At 42.4% G+C, this 16078-nt stretch overlaps 1 protein-coding gene across 5 annotated transcripts in view; it reads left to right on the top strand.

Moving 5' to 3' along the window:
• Nucleotides 1-16078, top strand: part of tjp1a (tight junction protein 1a) — a 174442-nt gene that overhangs the window by 88739 nt on the left and 69625 nt on the right. For all 5 annotated transcript variants that reach the window (XM_059640092.1, XM_048520641.2, XM_048520639.2 and 2 more), the window contains exons 9-10: nt 15424-15584; nt 15870-15975. In XM_059640092.1, coding sequence (XP_059496075.1) covers nt 15424-15584; nt 15870-15975 — 267 coding nt within the window. The remainder of the gene's footprint in view (nt 1-15423; nt 15585-15869; nt 15976-16078) is intronic.

Here is a 16078-nt window from a genome sequence, read left to right as displayed (position 1 = left end):
ATATGTGTAAAGAGGAGGTGACGTGATGTTAGGCCCTGCAATACAAATTCACCCCATGGTGGGGGGGGGTGTGTGTGTGTGTGTATGTCAGAATGTATAGCGTGATGGGATCAATTCTAGTGCGATATGATCCCAAGATCCTGGTTGAGGCTGTCCTCATTTGTACCAAACTTGGCTATCAGCCTCTGCTCAGCAATTGTGCATTGTTGTGTATCCCGAAGTCTGCCTTGGAGGACGTTTTACCCGAAGATTTGAGACAAAATGTCTTTGACCGATGAAGTAGAACACAGAGTGTTTGGAGAGGACTAGCAATTGAACACTGGAAAAACAAATGAAAATGAGAAGAGGGTGGGTTAATACAGTAGACAATAGGTGCAGGAGTAGACTATTTGGCCCTTCGAACCAGCACCGCCGTTCATTATGATCCATGGCTGATCATCCACAATCAGTATCCTGTTCCTGCTTTATCCCCATAACCCTTGATTCCACTATGTTTAAGAGCTCTGTCCATCTCTTTCCTGAAAGTATCCAGAGAGTTGGCCTCCACTGCCTTCTGGGGCAGTGCATTCCATATATCCACCACTCTCTGGGTGGAGAAGGTTGTCCTCAACTCGGTTCTAAATGGCCTACCCCTTATTTTTAAACTGTGTGCTCTGGTTCTGGACTCACTCATCAGCAGAAGCATGCTTCCTGCCTCCAGAGTGTCCAATCCCTTAATAATCTTATACGCCTCAATCAGATCCCCTCTCATCCTTCTAAACTCCAGTGTATACAAGCCCAGACGCTCCAATCTTTTAACATATGATAGCCCCGCGTCCCGCCATTCTGGGAATTGACCTCGTGAATCTACGCTGCACTTCCTCAATAGCAAGAATGCCCTTCCTCAAATTTGGAGACCAAAACTGCACACAGTGCTCCAGATGCGGCCTCACCCAGGGCCTGTACAGCTGCCAAAGGACCTCTTTGCTCTTATACTCAATTCCTCTTGTTATGAAGGCCAGCATGCCATTAGCTTTCTTCACTGCCTGCTGTACCTGCATGCTTGCTTTCATTGACTGATGTACAAGAACACCTAGAACTCATTGTGCTTCCCCTTTACCTAACTTGACTCCATTAAGATAGTAATCTGCCTTCCTGTTCTTGCCACCCAAGGGGATAACCTCACATTTATCTACATTAAACTGCATCTGCCCTGCCTGTCCAAGTCACCCTGTATTCTCATAACATCCTCCTCACATTTCACACTGCCACCCAGCTTCGTCTCATCAGGACTGAAGGGGTTATATCTGAATGTATGCAGTATAAGGAATAAGGTAAATGAGTTTGTGGCGCAGATCAAAACTGGCAGGTATGATTAGCAAGCACCACGGAGGCGTGGCTGCAAGGGGATCTGGATTGGGAGCTGAATATACAAGGATGTACATCTTATGGGAAAGATAGGCACGTGGGCCAAGGGGGTGGGGTAGCCTTACTAGTAAGAAATGAAATTAAATCAAATCAATAGGAAGAAACAAAGTAGGGTCACATGGTGTAGAATCTGTGTGGACAGAATTGAGCAACCACAAAGGTGAAAAAAAACCATACTTTGTGTACAGGCCTTCCAACAGTAATCAGGAGCTGGGGCGCAAGATACATCAGGAGATAGAAAAGATGTTTAGGAATGGCAAAGTCACAGTGATCATGGGGGATTTCAATGCAGGCGGACTGGGAAAATCATGTCGGTAGTGGGTTGCAAGAAAAGGAGTTTGTGGAATGTCTGAGATGGCTTTTTGGAGCGGCTCGTAGTGGAGCCCACAAGGAAACAGACAATACTGGATTTAGTGTTGTGCAATGAGGCAGACTTGATAAGGGAGCTTAAGGTGAAGGGACCCTTAGGAGGCAGTGATCATAAGATGATACTCTGCAATTTGAAAGGGAGAAGATAGAATCAGAGTTAATGGTATTACAGCTGAATAAAGGCAACTACGGAAGTATGAGGAAGGAGCTGGGCAGAATTGATTGGAAGAGGAACCTAGCAGGGAAAGACTGTAGAACAACAATGGCAGGAGTTCTTGGGAGTAATTCAGGAGACAAGGCAAAAATTCGTCCCTAGGAAAAAGAAGCATAGCACAAGGAGGATGCGGCTACCATGGCTGACTAAGGAAGCCTGGGATAGCACACATAAAAGCAAACGAGAAAGCATATGATGTGGCAGTACGTTGTGAAACCAGAGGACTCGGAAGCTTGCAAAGACCAACAGAGGGCAACAAAAACAAGAGAGGGGGAGAAGATTAAATAGTAGGGTAAGCTAGCCAGTAATATAATTGAAGACTGTAGGAGCTTCTTTAGCTACATAAAAGTGCAAAAGAGAGTCAAAGGTGGACATTGGACCACTGGAAAATGATGGTGGAGAACAAGGAACAAAGAAATGGCTGAGGCACTGAATAATTCGCATCAGTCTACATGGTGGAAGTCTGTGTAATCTCCCAAAAATTCAAGAAAGCTAGGGTTCAGAACGGAGTATGGTGGCCGTCACCAAGGAGAAGATGCTAGTAAAACTGAATGGCCTGAAGGTGGATAAATCACCTGGACCAGATAGACTACACCCCAGACTTCTAAAGGAGATAGCTGCAGAGATACTGGAAGCATTAATGGTGATCTTTCAAGAATCAGTCAACTCAGGGAGGGTCCCAGAGGGCTGAAAAAGTGCAAACATGTTTGCAAAGGGAGTAAGGCAAAAGATGGAAAATTATAGGCCGATTAGCCTAACCTCTGTCATAGGTAAGATTTTGGAGTCCATTGTAAAGGATAAGATTTCTTGAAGTGTATTGTCAAGTAGGGCAAAGTCAACATAGTGTCATCAAGGGGAGGTCATGCCTGACAAATATGCTAGACTTCTTTTGAGGAAGTAATGAGCAGGGTAGACCAAGGAGAGCCAATGGATGTTATCTACCTGGACTTCAAGAAGGCCTTTGGCAAGGTGCCACATAGGACGCTGAGTCAGATAAGGGCCCATGGTGTTAGAGGCAATGTACTGGCATGGATAGAAGATTGGCTGTCTGGCAGAAAGCTGAGAGTAGGGATAAAGAGGTCTTTCTCTGGATGGTAGCCAGTGACAAGTGGTGTTCTGTCATGGACAGTGTTGGGACCACAACTTTTCACTTTGCACATTAATGATCTAGATGAAGAAACTGGGCATTCTGGTTAAGTTTGCAGATGATACAAAGACAGGTGGGGGGACAAGTAGTATTGAGGACGTAGCGAGGCTGCAGAAGGATTTGGACAAGTTAGGAGAGTGGGCAAAGGAGTGGCAGATGGAGTACAATGTGGGAAAGCATGAGGTCATGCACTTTAGTGAGAAAAATAGAAGCATGGACTGTTTTCTAAATGGGGAGAAAATTCAGAATTCTGAATGAAAAGAGACTTGAGTTCCTGTCCAGGATATTCTCAAGATAAACTTGCAGGTTGAGTCAGTAGTTAGGAAGGCAAATGCAATGCTGGCATTTACTTTTGAGAGGATTTGGATATAAAAGCAGAGATGTACTATTGTAGCTTTAGAAGGTTCTGGTCAGGCCACATTTTTGGAGTATTGTGTGCTGTTTTGGGCCCCATATCTCAGGAAGGATGTACTCAACCTGGAGGAGTTTCATGAGAATGGTCCCAGAAATGGAAAGCTTAATAGACAAGGGATATTTTGAGGCCTCTGGGACTATACTCATTGGAGTGTAGAAGGATGAGGGGGGATTTATTTGAAACTTTCAGAATACTGAATGGCCTGGACAGAGTGGGTGTTGAGACAATGCTTCCGTTGGTAGTAGAGGCTAGGACCCGAGGGTACAGCCTTTGAATAAAGGGAAGACCCTTTAGAACAGAATAAGGAGAAACTATTTCAGCCAGAGAGTGGTGAATCTATAGAATTAACTGCCACAGAAGGCTGTGGATGGCAAGTCATTGAGTACATTTAGGACTGAGCCAGACAGGTTCTTGATCATCAAGAACCTATGGGGAGAAAGCAGGAGAATACGGTTGAGGAGCTTGTGAGCTATGATTGAATGGCAGAGCAGACTTGATGGGCTGAATGGCCTAATTTCTACTCCTATGTCTTATGATCTAATGGTATTCCCACACTGGGAGGGAACATCCCAGTCTGGCGATTGTTGCGCAGTGTACGTTGATCCGTTTTCATGGCATCGGCGTAGTTTTGCCAATATACCTTGCCTCAGGGTCTTTGCAGCGAATGAGAGACTGCATTAGTCAAGTCCCATGAGTATATGTTGCGCATGTGGTGGGTGGTGTTCCCACACGTGATGGTAGTATCCATGTCGAAGATCTGACACTGGGAAGATCTTGCTGAGGTGCTTGTTGTCGTCGATTAATGCCTTGTAGACTGTGAAGGACATGGCTTAGTTTCTTTGCTCCTGGGAAGTAGAGGACTGCAAACGGTACTCTGTCGGATGTACCCTGTGTCTGTCTTCTGTGGTGGACATTATGGCTTTTCGCTGTGGCCTGTTGGAACTGGCGATCGATGTGTTGAATACCATGTGAGGGTGTCCTTCAACACCTTCAGGTGTGTGTCTTGTTCCTCCTCATCCAAACAGATCAACCTACTGACCAATCGAACAAGTATCAGCACCCACAGACCAGTTGAACCGGGAACATTTCTCTTCACAGTGGATGTTTCAGCGCTCCGCACCCCACACAATGGCAGTATTGCTGCAACAGCTTCAGTACTGAAAACCACCAACTGCCAATTTCTAGATGCCATGCTACAACTCATCCGCTTCATCCTTGACCATACATCTTCACTTTGGGCAACTAATTCTTCACCCAGACGCTTGGAACAGCCAATGGGGGCCAGATTTGCTGCCCAATATGCCAACATTTTCATGTGTAGGTTTGAACAAGACTTCACTGCATAGAACCGCTGACCATTGCCATACACCAGATACATTGACATTTTCTTTCTTTTGACTCATGGTGGGGAATCACTGAAATGCCCTCATAGGAACAGGATATGATGCTCAGCTCATCGATCTCCAAGTGCCACGTCCGATAGGGTACCTTGCATCGTCTGGTACTTCCGGGGAGCGAAGAAACTATGCCATGTTCTTTGTGGATTTCAACCCATTATTGATAACAATGAGCAGCTCGCCAAGATCTTCCCTGTGTGTCTACTTCTCGCCTTTGAATAACTGCCAAAACTTAAACAGACACTTGCTTGCAGCAAACTACCCAGCCTTCAGGACAACATTGACCGTGACACTATACAACACTGTCATGGCAACTTCTGTAAGATATGTCAGATCTTTGACATGCACACTACCATACGTGTGGGAACACCACCCAGCACATGCACGGCAGATACTTGTGTGTCTCCACCAGTGTTGTCAATTTCATATGCTGCAGGCAAGAACTCCCCAAGACACGGTATATTGGCGAAACTATGCAGATGCAATGACAATGGATGAATGGGCACCCTCCCAGTAGGGGAACACTTCAGCGGCCAAGGACATTAGGTCTCGAATCAGGTAAACAAAAGAACAAAGAAAATTACAGCACAGGAACAGGCCCTTCGGCCCTCCAAGCCTGTGCCGATCGAAATCCTCTGTCTAACCTGTCATCTATTTTCTAACGGTCTGTGTCTATTTGCTTCCTGCCCATCCATGTACCTGTCCAGATGTATCTTTAAAAGACGCTGTCGTGCCGGCCTCTACCACCTCCGCAGGCAACGCATTCCAGGCACCCACCACCCTCTGTGTAAAGAACTTTCCATGCATATCTCCCTTTTAAACTTTCCTCCTCTCACTTTGAACTAGAACATAGAACATAGAAAAGTACAGCACAGTACAGGCCCTTCGGCCCATGATGTTGTGCCGTGGAATATTCCTAATCCAAAAATAAAATAACCTAACCTACATTCCGCTCAATTCACTGCTGTCTATGTGCATGTCCAGCAGTCGCTTAAATGTCAATAATGACTCCGCTTCCACAACTACTGCTGGTAAACTATTCCATGTGCTCACAACTCTCTGGGTGAAGAACCTCCCTCTGACGTCTCCTCTATACCTTCCTCCTAACACCTGACAACTATGACCCCTCGTGGCAGTCAGTCCTGCCCTGGGGAAAAGTCTCTGGCTATCGACTCTATCCATGCCTCTCATTACCTTGTACACCTCGATCAGGTCACCTCTCTTCCTCCTTCTCTCCAGAGAGAAAAGTCCGAGTTCGGTCAACCTCTCCTTGTAAGACAAGCCCTCCAGTCCAGGCAGCCCCCTCTCTGATGAAGGGTCTAGGCCCGAAATGTCAGCTTTTGTGCTCCTGATATGCTGCTTGGCCTGCTGTGTTCATCCAGCTCCACACTTTGTTATCTAGCATCCTGGTAAACCTCCATTGTACCCTCTCCAAAGCCTCCACATCTTTCCTATAGTAGGGTGACCAGAACTGGACACAATATTCCAAGTGTGGTCTCACCAGGGTTTTGTGGAGCTGCAGCATAACCTCGTGGCTCTTAAACTCGATCCCCCTGTTAATGAAAGCCAAAACACCATATGCTTTCTTAACAACCTTATCCACCTGGGTGGCAACTTTGACCCCTAGTAATTGAGTCCCCCACTCTGGGAGAAAAAGCTTCTTGCAATCCACCCTGTCTGTACCCCTCATGATTTTGTAGACCTCAAGCAGGCCCCCCCCTCAATCTCTGTCTTTCTAATGAAAACAATCCTAATCTACTCAACCTCTCTTCATAGCTAGCACCCTCCATACCAGGCAACATCCAACATTCTGGTGAACCTCCTCTGCACCCTGTCCAAAGCATCCACATCCTTTTGGTAATGTGGCGACCAGAACGGTACCAGAACGGTCCAAATGTGGCCGAACCAAAGTCTTATACAACTGTAACATGACCTTCCAACTCTTGTACTCAATGCCCCATCCAATGAAGGAAAGCATGCCGTATGCCTCCTTGACCACTCTATTGACTGGCGTTGCCACCTTCAAGGAACAATGGACCTGAACACCTAGATCTCTCTGTTCATCAGTTTTCCCTAGGACTTTTCCATTTACTCTATAAATGTGTAAACATCCTCCAAGGCGGACTTGGGGATACACAACAATGCACAGTTACCCAGCAGATGCTGATAGTCAAGTTTGGTACCCATGAGGATGGCCTCAACTGGGATTTTGGGTTCACGCCACATTACAGGTGATCCCTACCACTCTATACATGGTCTCTCACACACGCATGCTTGCTCTCCCACACGCTCGCTCACTCATCTTCTACCTTGCCCTCACGCTTATCCCGCATGCTCGTGCCCTCCCCTGCATACCATTGCGCCCACACCCTCAACACCACCCCCCATGGGGTGAATTTGTTTTTGTAGATACATTTTATTTTGTTCAAAAAGCACACAATTTATCGTCAGTTAATGTTCTATAAATTGCTCCTTTAGAAATAAAGCTAGTCAGATCACAAACCAAAACACAAACAGATCCTAAACCAAGTCTCACAGCTAATGTGCATTGTCTGACCCGAAATGTCACCTCTTCTTCATACCCATTAAAACCTTTTAGTTCTCTCAGGGCAGTGACTTCAGAGGAATTTGGGGATTTACATATACATATTAATCAATTAAAATTCTCTAACTGATTAAAAGATTTAACAGCTTCTTGGGTTTATTCAGTACATCCTCATTAGTGGTGTGGCCCTTCGATCTCTTCTTACAAATTCCATGTCTGAAACCACCTCCCTTACTAAGACCTGAAGGTGTAAGATTCTCAAAGCCTGTTGTTGTAATTTCTGACCTTGTCTATCTCTCCTCCGCCCCCCCCCCCCCCCCCCCCCCCCGTCCAACACCTCCACATCATCTTTAATCTGCACAATAAGAGCTCAATGTTTACTAATCTGGATATTCATTGTAGTTTGGGGAAAAATGATGCTTTTGATCATTTTGGCCATTGAAAATTTCAACAGATTATTTGCCTTCCTGGGCCTGTGCCTTCTCCAGTTTGCTATTAACTAATTTAATTCAATTTGGGCTAGCTAGGCCTTTGAAACGTGTGCAGTCTGTTTGAAGGTAATGTTATTCTCAAAATAATTTGAAAGTTTAAAGGACTGCCATACTATAACCAAATGTTTAGACTGTGCATGTTTTTGCTTTTGTAAAAAGGTTGCATTGAGTTAAATGGATGATTATCAATTAAGTTGATAAGAGACAGCAGTGAGGAAGGGCTGTATGCAGTTGGAAAGCCTCCCCATATATGATGCAGTCTCCAGTTTCAGGCGATCAGCAATCTACGTACATGTTTGCTGTCATTTTCAAGTTTGCCTTAAGCTGTCAAATTTGGGTTTGTTGTTCTCTGAGCTCTCCTGACAGCAAACTCCATTGTACAGGATTGGCATGGTACAAGGTATTGGCAAAGATCTGTAGCTTAGGTTGTGGATGAGGCCGTTGACTGACTTTTTTTGTTCAGACGTTTCATCACCATGCTAGGTAACGTCATTAGTAGAGCCTCTGATTGGAGTTTATACTATCTGGTCAATTATGGTGAGTAGTGTCATTTCTGGTTTTGCTCTGTATGTGTTTGTATATGGGGCCCAATTCTGTACGTTTGTTGATTTGATGTATAGATGGAGAGCCATGCCTCTGCAAATTCCCCTGCATGTCTGTTTGGCTTGGGTTACTATGGTTAACTTGTCCCAGTTAAATTGATGGCACTCATTGTCTGAATGTACTGATATTGAGGAGAGCTCATTGTGCCATTTTGCTGCTAGCTGATGTTCATGTTTTCCGATGGCTAGCTTCCTGTCTGTCTAATGTTTTAGCAGTCATTGCATGGTATTTTGTAAACTATGTTCATTCTGCATGTTGTGGGAATGGGGTCTTTAATCCTTGAGTGTTTGTCAAGTGGCTGTGAGCCACCATGATTCCTAGTGGTCTTCAGAGTCTTGTCAACTCCGATTATGTTCTTGATGTAGGGCAACGTGGCCAGTGTGTTGGGTTGTACTGTGTCTTCCTGTTGTCTGTCTTGTTGGCATCTGTGGATGAAGTTGTGGGGATGTCTGTTTAAAGCAAGGATCTTGTATATGTATTCTTCCTGTTTCCTGTGTAGTTCTGGAGTGTTGCAGTGTGTCCTGTCCTGTTTAAATAGTGTCCTAATGCAGCTTTGTGCATGTTGGGGTCGTTGCTGCGGAAGTTGAGGATTACTGTGATGACCGCAACAAACATTACATCAGACAGACAGGAAGGAAACTAAGCATCAGAATACACAAACATCAACTAGCAGCAAAATGGCATGATGAACTCTCATAGAACGTAGAAAAGTACAGCACACTACAGGCCCTTTGGCCCACGATGTTGTGCCGTGGAATATTCCTAATCCAAAAACAAAATAACCTAACCTACATTCCCCTCAATTCACTGCTGTCCATGTGCATGTCCAGCAGTCGCTTGAATGTCACTAATGACTCTGCTTCCACGACTACCACTGGTAAACTATTCCATGTGCTCACAACTCTCTGGTATTTAATATTGGTACGTTCAGCCAATGAAGGCAATCAATTTAACTGGGACAAGCTAACCATAGCATCCCAAGCCAAACATAGACATGCATGGGAATTTCTAGGGGTGTGGTTCTCCACCCGCACTTCAGTCAATGAACATATCTAGAATTGGACCCCATTTACAAATCCATGCAGACCAAAACCCAAAATGACAGTATTCGCCATAACGGACCAGACAGATCAACTCCAAGTAGAGTAGAATAACATTGCTTCATTGGAGGCGCGACTGGCGACGTCACCTGTCATGGTGACAAAACCTCTGAACAAAACCAGGCCAGCTCAGTGAGCAAGTCAACAACCACATTGGCACAGTACTTCTGTGTAGGTGTAGAGTTCCATTTTTGATTCCTATAGTTCTTGTCTCCCTAGCGTGCGTATCAATTATTTTTAGCCATTTAACAAAGGTAAATTTGGAATGCTGCACAATGCTAAACATTGTCTTAGGTTCCCACCTTTATTTGAATTGTATGTGAGAATTTTGTCCAAAGAGAAGTGCATTAATTTTGGCACGGATTACAGAGTGATATGGGTACGCAAATAGGTGAACATTGATAGTTAGTTATAATATTTAATGAATACTAAAGAATACTCTCCAGTTATTTCAGGTCTTTGAGCAAGTCAGTATTTTGTTGATACACATCTACCAAAGAAGAAAATGGTTTTATACTGATTGTATACTTCATTTAAGACTGTGCGCGTTCAGTGATGTGTAGCAGCTGCCAAGATGGTTCACATACCTTGATAAGATCCCCCCGATTCTGTCAAGGAGCCACACTAGATAGCAGTAATGTGGCTGCTGCTACACATCACACAAATTTAATGTTCACTTTCTTGTTTCTTTAGCATCAGAAGGTAAGGTCACATGGAGTCAGGGTTAATATATTAGCTTGAATAGAGGATTGATGAATCAACAGAAAGCAGAGTTGGGAAAAATGTGTCGTCTCCTGGTTGTCAGGATACCACAGGATTCGGTTCTCCAACCTCAGTGACGTGCAATCTATATTAATGTGTTGGATGCATGGATAGAAAGTTCTAGCCAAACTTACAGGCGTCAGTAAAATGTGTGGGACAGTTGCAGTGAAGAATTAAGTTGTTGGATATGGAAAGGCTCGGTGAATGTGCCAAATTTGGCAGATGGAGTTTAATGTGAATAAGTGTGAAGTTATCCATTTTGTTTGGAGGAGTAGAAAACAACTTGATACATAAGCAGAAAGTAACTTCGCAGTGCTGAGGGATCTGGGGCGTCGTCATGCATGAATCACAAAATTAGGGATGCAGGTGCAGCAGGTAATGATGAGGTAGGTAAAGGTTTGATATTTGAAGAGTTGCTGCAACTGTCCAAAGCAGCATGCAGTTTTGGTACTGTTATTTGAGGAAGAATGTTGATGTATTGGGGCAATTCAGAAGAAGTTCACTAGGTTGATTCCAGAGGTGAGGGGTTGGACTTAAGACATTGGGCAGTTTAGGCCCCTACTCTCTGGAGTTTAGAAGAATGAAAGACCTAATTGAGGTCAGTAAGATTGCTAAAGGGGATTGACCAGGTAGCTAGAGTGGATGTTTTCTTCAGGGAAAATTTTGGAATAAAAGGTTGTAGTTTTAGAGTGAGGGATATGAGATTAAGAGCAGAGTTGAGAAATTACTTGTATTAAATAGCCTCGTTTTAAATATGAATCCGACGAGGAGATACAGGTTTTTAATTAGTAATGGACTGAAGGGTTATGGAAAGTAGGATGATCAACTATGACCATGTCAAACGGCAGAGCTGGTTTGAGGGCTGAATTTCCTGTTCCCAGCTCATATGCTGTTGTTAGAGCATTCAGACACTTAAAGGTGCAGAATAATGGTTAAACTGGCCTTGTAGTGGCATAGTCACTTCAAATTTTAAGATTTGGGATTATTATAACTTTTAGGGACTTGTGTATGTCATCCAGGCTGACAGTTCAGTGCAGTACTAAAGGAATGCTGCCTAGCAAGAGATGCTGCCATTAAAATAAAACATTAAATTAAGGGCGCTTCATCTCTTTTAGGCATTTATAAAGACTCCACGATACAAGTTACAATGTCCTGGCCACTAATTATTAGTGGACTAGTGTTATTAAAGCAGTTAATTGCTAAGTGTCTTAATACTACGTGTTGAATCTTTTCTATGTAAGTTGGCTATCACGTTGTTAATATTAACAACAGTTGTTCCACTTCAAAAGTACTTCGTAATGTGTTTTGGTATATCCTGAGTTGGTGAAAAGTACAATCAGAAATGCAGTCCTTTTTACAGGGGTTAGAATTACTGCAAATTTTAAAGGCTGAAATAATAAATAAAAGAACAGTGGTGATAGACAGTTTTGAATCCATAAGTAATTTGACAACTGTGATTTCACTGGTTAATAGTTCTACAGTTAATTTTATGCACCCAAACATTCAGTTTTTAGTATTTTGCCAGATGCAGACTGCCAGACTAAACCCCCCTCAAAATATAGTAAGAAGGTAGCCTGGACCATAACATTTTCTTATTTTAAAGGTAAATTGAAGGTGTTGCATTCTAAATGTAGTTTGATTGGTCAAACTACTTGACTTTAAGTAAAGTGCAATTACTATAGTTAGAATACAACAAAAGAAAAAGTTCAAGAATTGGTGTAGTTTTAACTGTATTGAATAACTTAGCAGAATAATAGATCCAGTTACTGTTACTAATTATCTGTTCTGATACAGTAACGTACCAACACACCCCTGGCAAAAGGCAAATTCAGGAAACAGATTGTCTCGCATGTAACTCTAGCAGCTCAAGAGGAAAGCTGTCATTAGAAATCAGTTTAGCAGGAAGTGATCTAATGCACTAACATACCCAACAATGACTGCTACTACTGTAAAACTGAGAAACTAAAAATCCTGCTTCTGAGTGAGCTTGACCATACCTATTCAGGCTGTTTCTGTTCCAACTTTTAAAAAACAAACCCAAGGCCCCTCAAGCTCTGCACAATTTTTCAATATACATCTTGACACCAGTTAATATTTATTATTTATATTTATTTCATGATTAATAAGAATCATTATTAAAAGCCTTTAATCTTACATTATTAGTACACTAAAACATATATACATTGACTGAGAGCATGCGAACATTCATTAATACAGTCCACTGAAGTCCCTTTTTCTCCTGCTGCAGAGTGCCTCCATCTTCCTCCTTCTCAGTCATGACAACATTATTGGCAATTATGTTCTCATCCTGCCACATGTATAATTTCTAAATTGAATGGCTGCAATATTAAGCTCCATATAAACAGTCTAGAAATTTGTCCTTTGACTTTTTCCAAAAAACTTTAAGGGGTTATGATCGGTGTAGACAACTGTCACAGACACATTACTGGCAATATAAACATTAAAATGTTGTAATGCCAACACCAAGCTCAGGGTCTCCTTCTCAATCGTGAAATATTTCAGTTGGTGAGTATTCAGTTTCCTGGAAAAGCACCAGTAGGTCTTTATATCTTGTTGTCTTTTTGCAAGAGTACAACCACATCACTCACATCGATAGCCACCTTAAATAGCTTTGCATAACTATATATTTGTTTACCACTGGGTGGCAATTAACACAGGTTTCTGGCTGTCGAATGTTTTCTGACAGCCCTTGGTCCACAGAGAATTTCTGCACTTCTTCAACAAATCAGTTAGTAGAGCAACCATACTCCTCAAGTTCAGCGCAAACTTTAAATGAAAGCCACTCGATCCTAGGAATTGCAGTACTCCCTCTTTAATAATATAGGAAACTTCCCAAAAACGTCTGTTTTCTCATCCTGTGGAACCATTTGTCCACGTCCAATAATGTGACTCGGGAACGAGACTTCAGCTTTTGAGAACTCAGCCTTTGCCAGGTTTATCACCTGAACCTGTCTCGCAAAGTCATTCGAACAATTCTTATAGATGCTGCAGATGTTCCTTCCATATATGACTAAAAATCATCAGGTTGTCCACCATACAATTGGATAATCCCAAAATTACTTTTTGGCTGGGCTTTGAAATGTGAACGGTGCTTAATCCAAATACATGATATCTAAGTTCTGACTCATCAATTTCTCCTTAATTTTGGTGGTCCTCTCACTTCATACCCAAAAACTAATTCAAATGGAATGAATTTGGTAGATTCATTTGGTACATGCCTAATTGTAAGAAGTACAAACGGAATTCCTTTCTCCCAGTCATTTGGGTAGTTTTGACTATAAGTGCTCAATATGGTCTTTCAGGCTTGATGCCACTGTTCTAAGGCTCCATGTGATTCTGGATGGTGTCCAGTGGATTTGAATTGCTTTATCCCTAAACTGTCCTTAACTTCCTCAAGTAACTTGGAAACATTTCAGCCTGATCCAATTGTATCTCTGAGGGTAGTCCATATCTAGTTTTAAAAATAAATTAAGTAACTCTGCCATAATCCTATTAGCCAAGATACTGCATAATAGAATGGCCTGTGGAATTCTAGTAGTAACACCCATTATGGTCAACAAATACTGCTTCCCACTTAGTTTTGGGTAGGGCTCATATTCAGTGGGCTTACAACCCTTGTAAAAAGTTCCTCACATATGGGTATTAAGGGTGCTGGTTTTATCACTGCCTGAGGTTTTCCAATTACTTGACACACATGACATGTCTGGCAAAATCCAACCACTTCTTTACACAGTCCAGGCCAATAAAATTATTTCTTTGTATTTTGACTTGTTTTTTTTCCTTCCTTATGACCGCCTACTGGTAAATCATATGATAAACTATCTTTACTATCTTCAATGAGATCTCCTCTGCTCTTACCACCTGAAGATTTCTCTCTTCCCCAGTTTCTATCCCTTATACAATTTGTGTCGAAAACCAAACTTAGATTTATGTACCTGCTCATAATCATCTACCATTTCCACTGCTAATCCTAGAGTGTTAACTCTGCTCTTCCACATAAGTTCTCACTAATTCATGAAGTGAACTTTTGAACTCCTTGAAAATAATTCCCTCTAATAGTGTCATTTGTTTTATTAATTTTCATTCCCCTTATTCCCTTATTATGTTTGATTCTTTCTAAACTCAATACATGTTTGACCAGATCTTGTCCTTAAATTCCTGAAAAGGTATCTGTAGGCTTTTGGTACTAGCTCATATGTCCTTAAGATGGCACCTTTCACCTCCATTCCACCCCAAAATGCCTCCCCTGACAGTAATGCAAATACCTCGCTAGTTCTACCAACCAACTTCATTTGGATCAACAATACCCACATGGTCACCAGTCATTTCATTTGTTTAGCCACTTTCCCAAACGAAATGAAAAAGGCTTCTACATTCTTCTCATTGAACTTGGGCAAAGCTTAGATATATTTAAATGCTCTTTCATCCCTACCACCATTTTTTTTGCGCGCTCTCCATCGCAGGGAAAAATGTTCTGCAACAACTGCTGTTGAAAGATAACAAGTACTACAGATGCTGGAGTCAGAGTCAACACTGTGGAGCTGGAGGGACATCGCGGGTCAGGTAGCATCAGAGGAACGGGAAAGTCAACATGGGTCATGACATCGACTTCCTTTTCTGCTGCTGAGATTGGAAAAACTAAGCAACTAAAAATCCTGGCTCTGTGACAGCTTGACCGTACCCATTCAGGCTACTTTTATTCCAACCAAATTTTTAAAAAAAATAGAGGCCTCACAAAGTGTTCCCTTTGCTATTTTTCATAGACACCTTTGCACCTCTGTCTTAAAAGCCTTTCTTTGAAAACAAATTAGAACAAAAATAACTTGTTTAAGCTATAGTATCGTGACACTAATAACTTATTCAAATCACAGTGTCACTAAGTACTCACAAAATTCACACGTTCTTTGTTTCAAAAGTGAACTTGAGTGAGAAGTTTTCAAATTTTTTTTAAGTCCAAGATCACGAGAAGATGATGTAATTAGAGGACCCAAGACGGGAGCTGTGTCAACACCAGTGAAAAATACTGAAGAGATGTTTGTACCTAAAGCTGTTGAAGAGCCAATGACTGCTGCTGTTGATGATCGAACAGTGAAACAAGTTCCTCCGTTACCAGGTCAGTTGTAAACATCATTGTTTGGAAGGAAATTGTGCGGTTTTCAGAAGCATTGCTGGGAGAAGGGACAGCTGGAGAGTTCAACAGGTGTAATTGATTGATGCTGCGCCTTGCTACATGACAAGATTACAGTTAAAAGGCAAATATCCCTGGTGCCACATTATTGCCTTTGAAACTCTTATGTAAATATAACTAGTCAGGACAGTTGTGGTTTAAGGATGCCCTTCCTTTTAAAGTAGAGAAGTTGTTTTATGAAACAATACCTAACATGAACTATTTCTGCAGAACCTAAACCTGTATATGCTCAACCTGGCCAGCCTGATGTGGATTTGCCCGTTAGCCCATCTGATGCACCTGTTCCAAACTCATCACATGATGATGGAATGTTGAGGTAATTCAGCAATCCTACCCATACCAATGCAGAGCTTCTTAAGAAATAGTGATTTTTGCCAAAATCTATAACGGTGAACTTCATCAGTTTGAAAAATTTAAGT

The sequence above is a fragment of the Stegostoma tigrinum genome, chromosome 36, assembly GCF_030684315.1.
Source record: "Stegostoma tigrinum isolate sSteTig4 chromosome 36, sSteTig4.hap1, whole genome shotgun sequence".
NCBI lineage: Eukaryota > Metazoa > Chordata > Chondrichthyes > Orectolobiformes > Stegostomatidae > Stegostoma > Stegostoma tigrinum.
The sequence above is the reverse complement of the archived record's forward strand: the minus strand, read 5'-3'. Positions and strand labels throughout refer to the sequence as shown.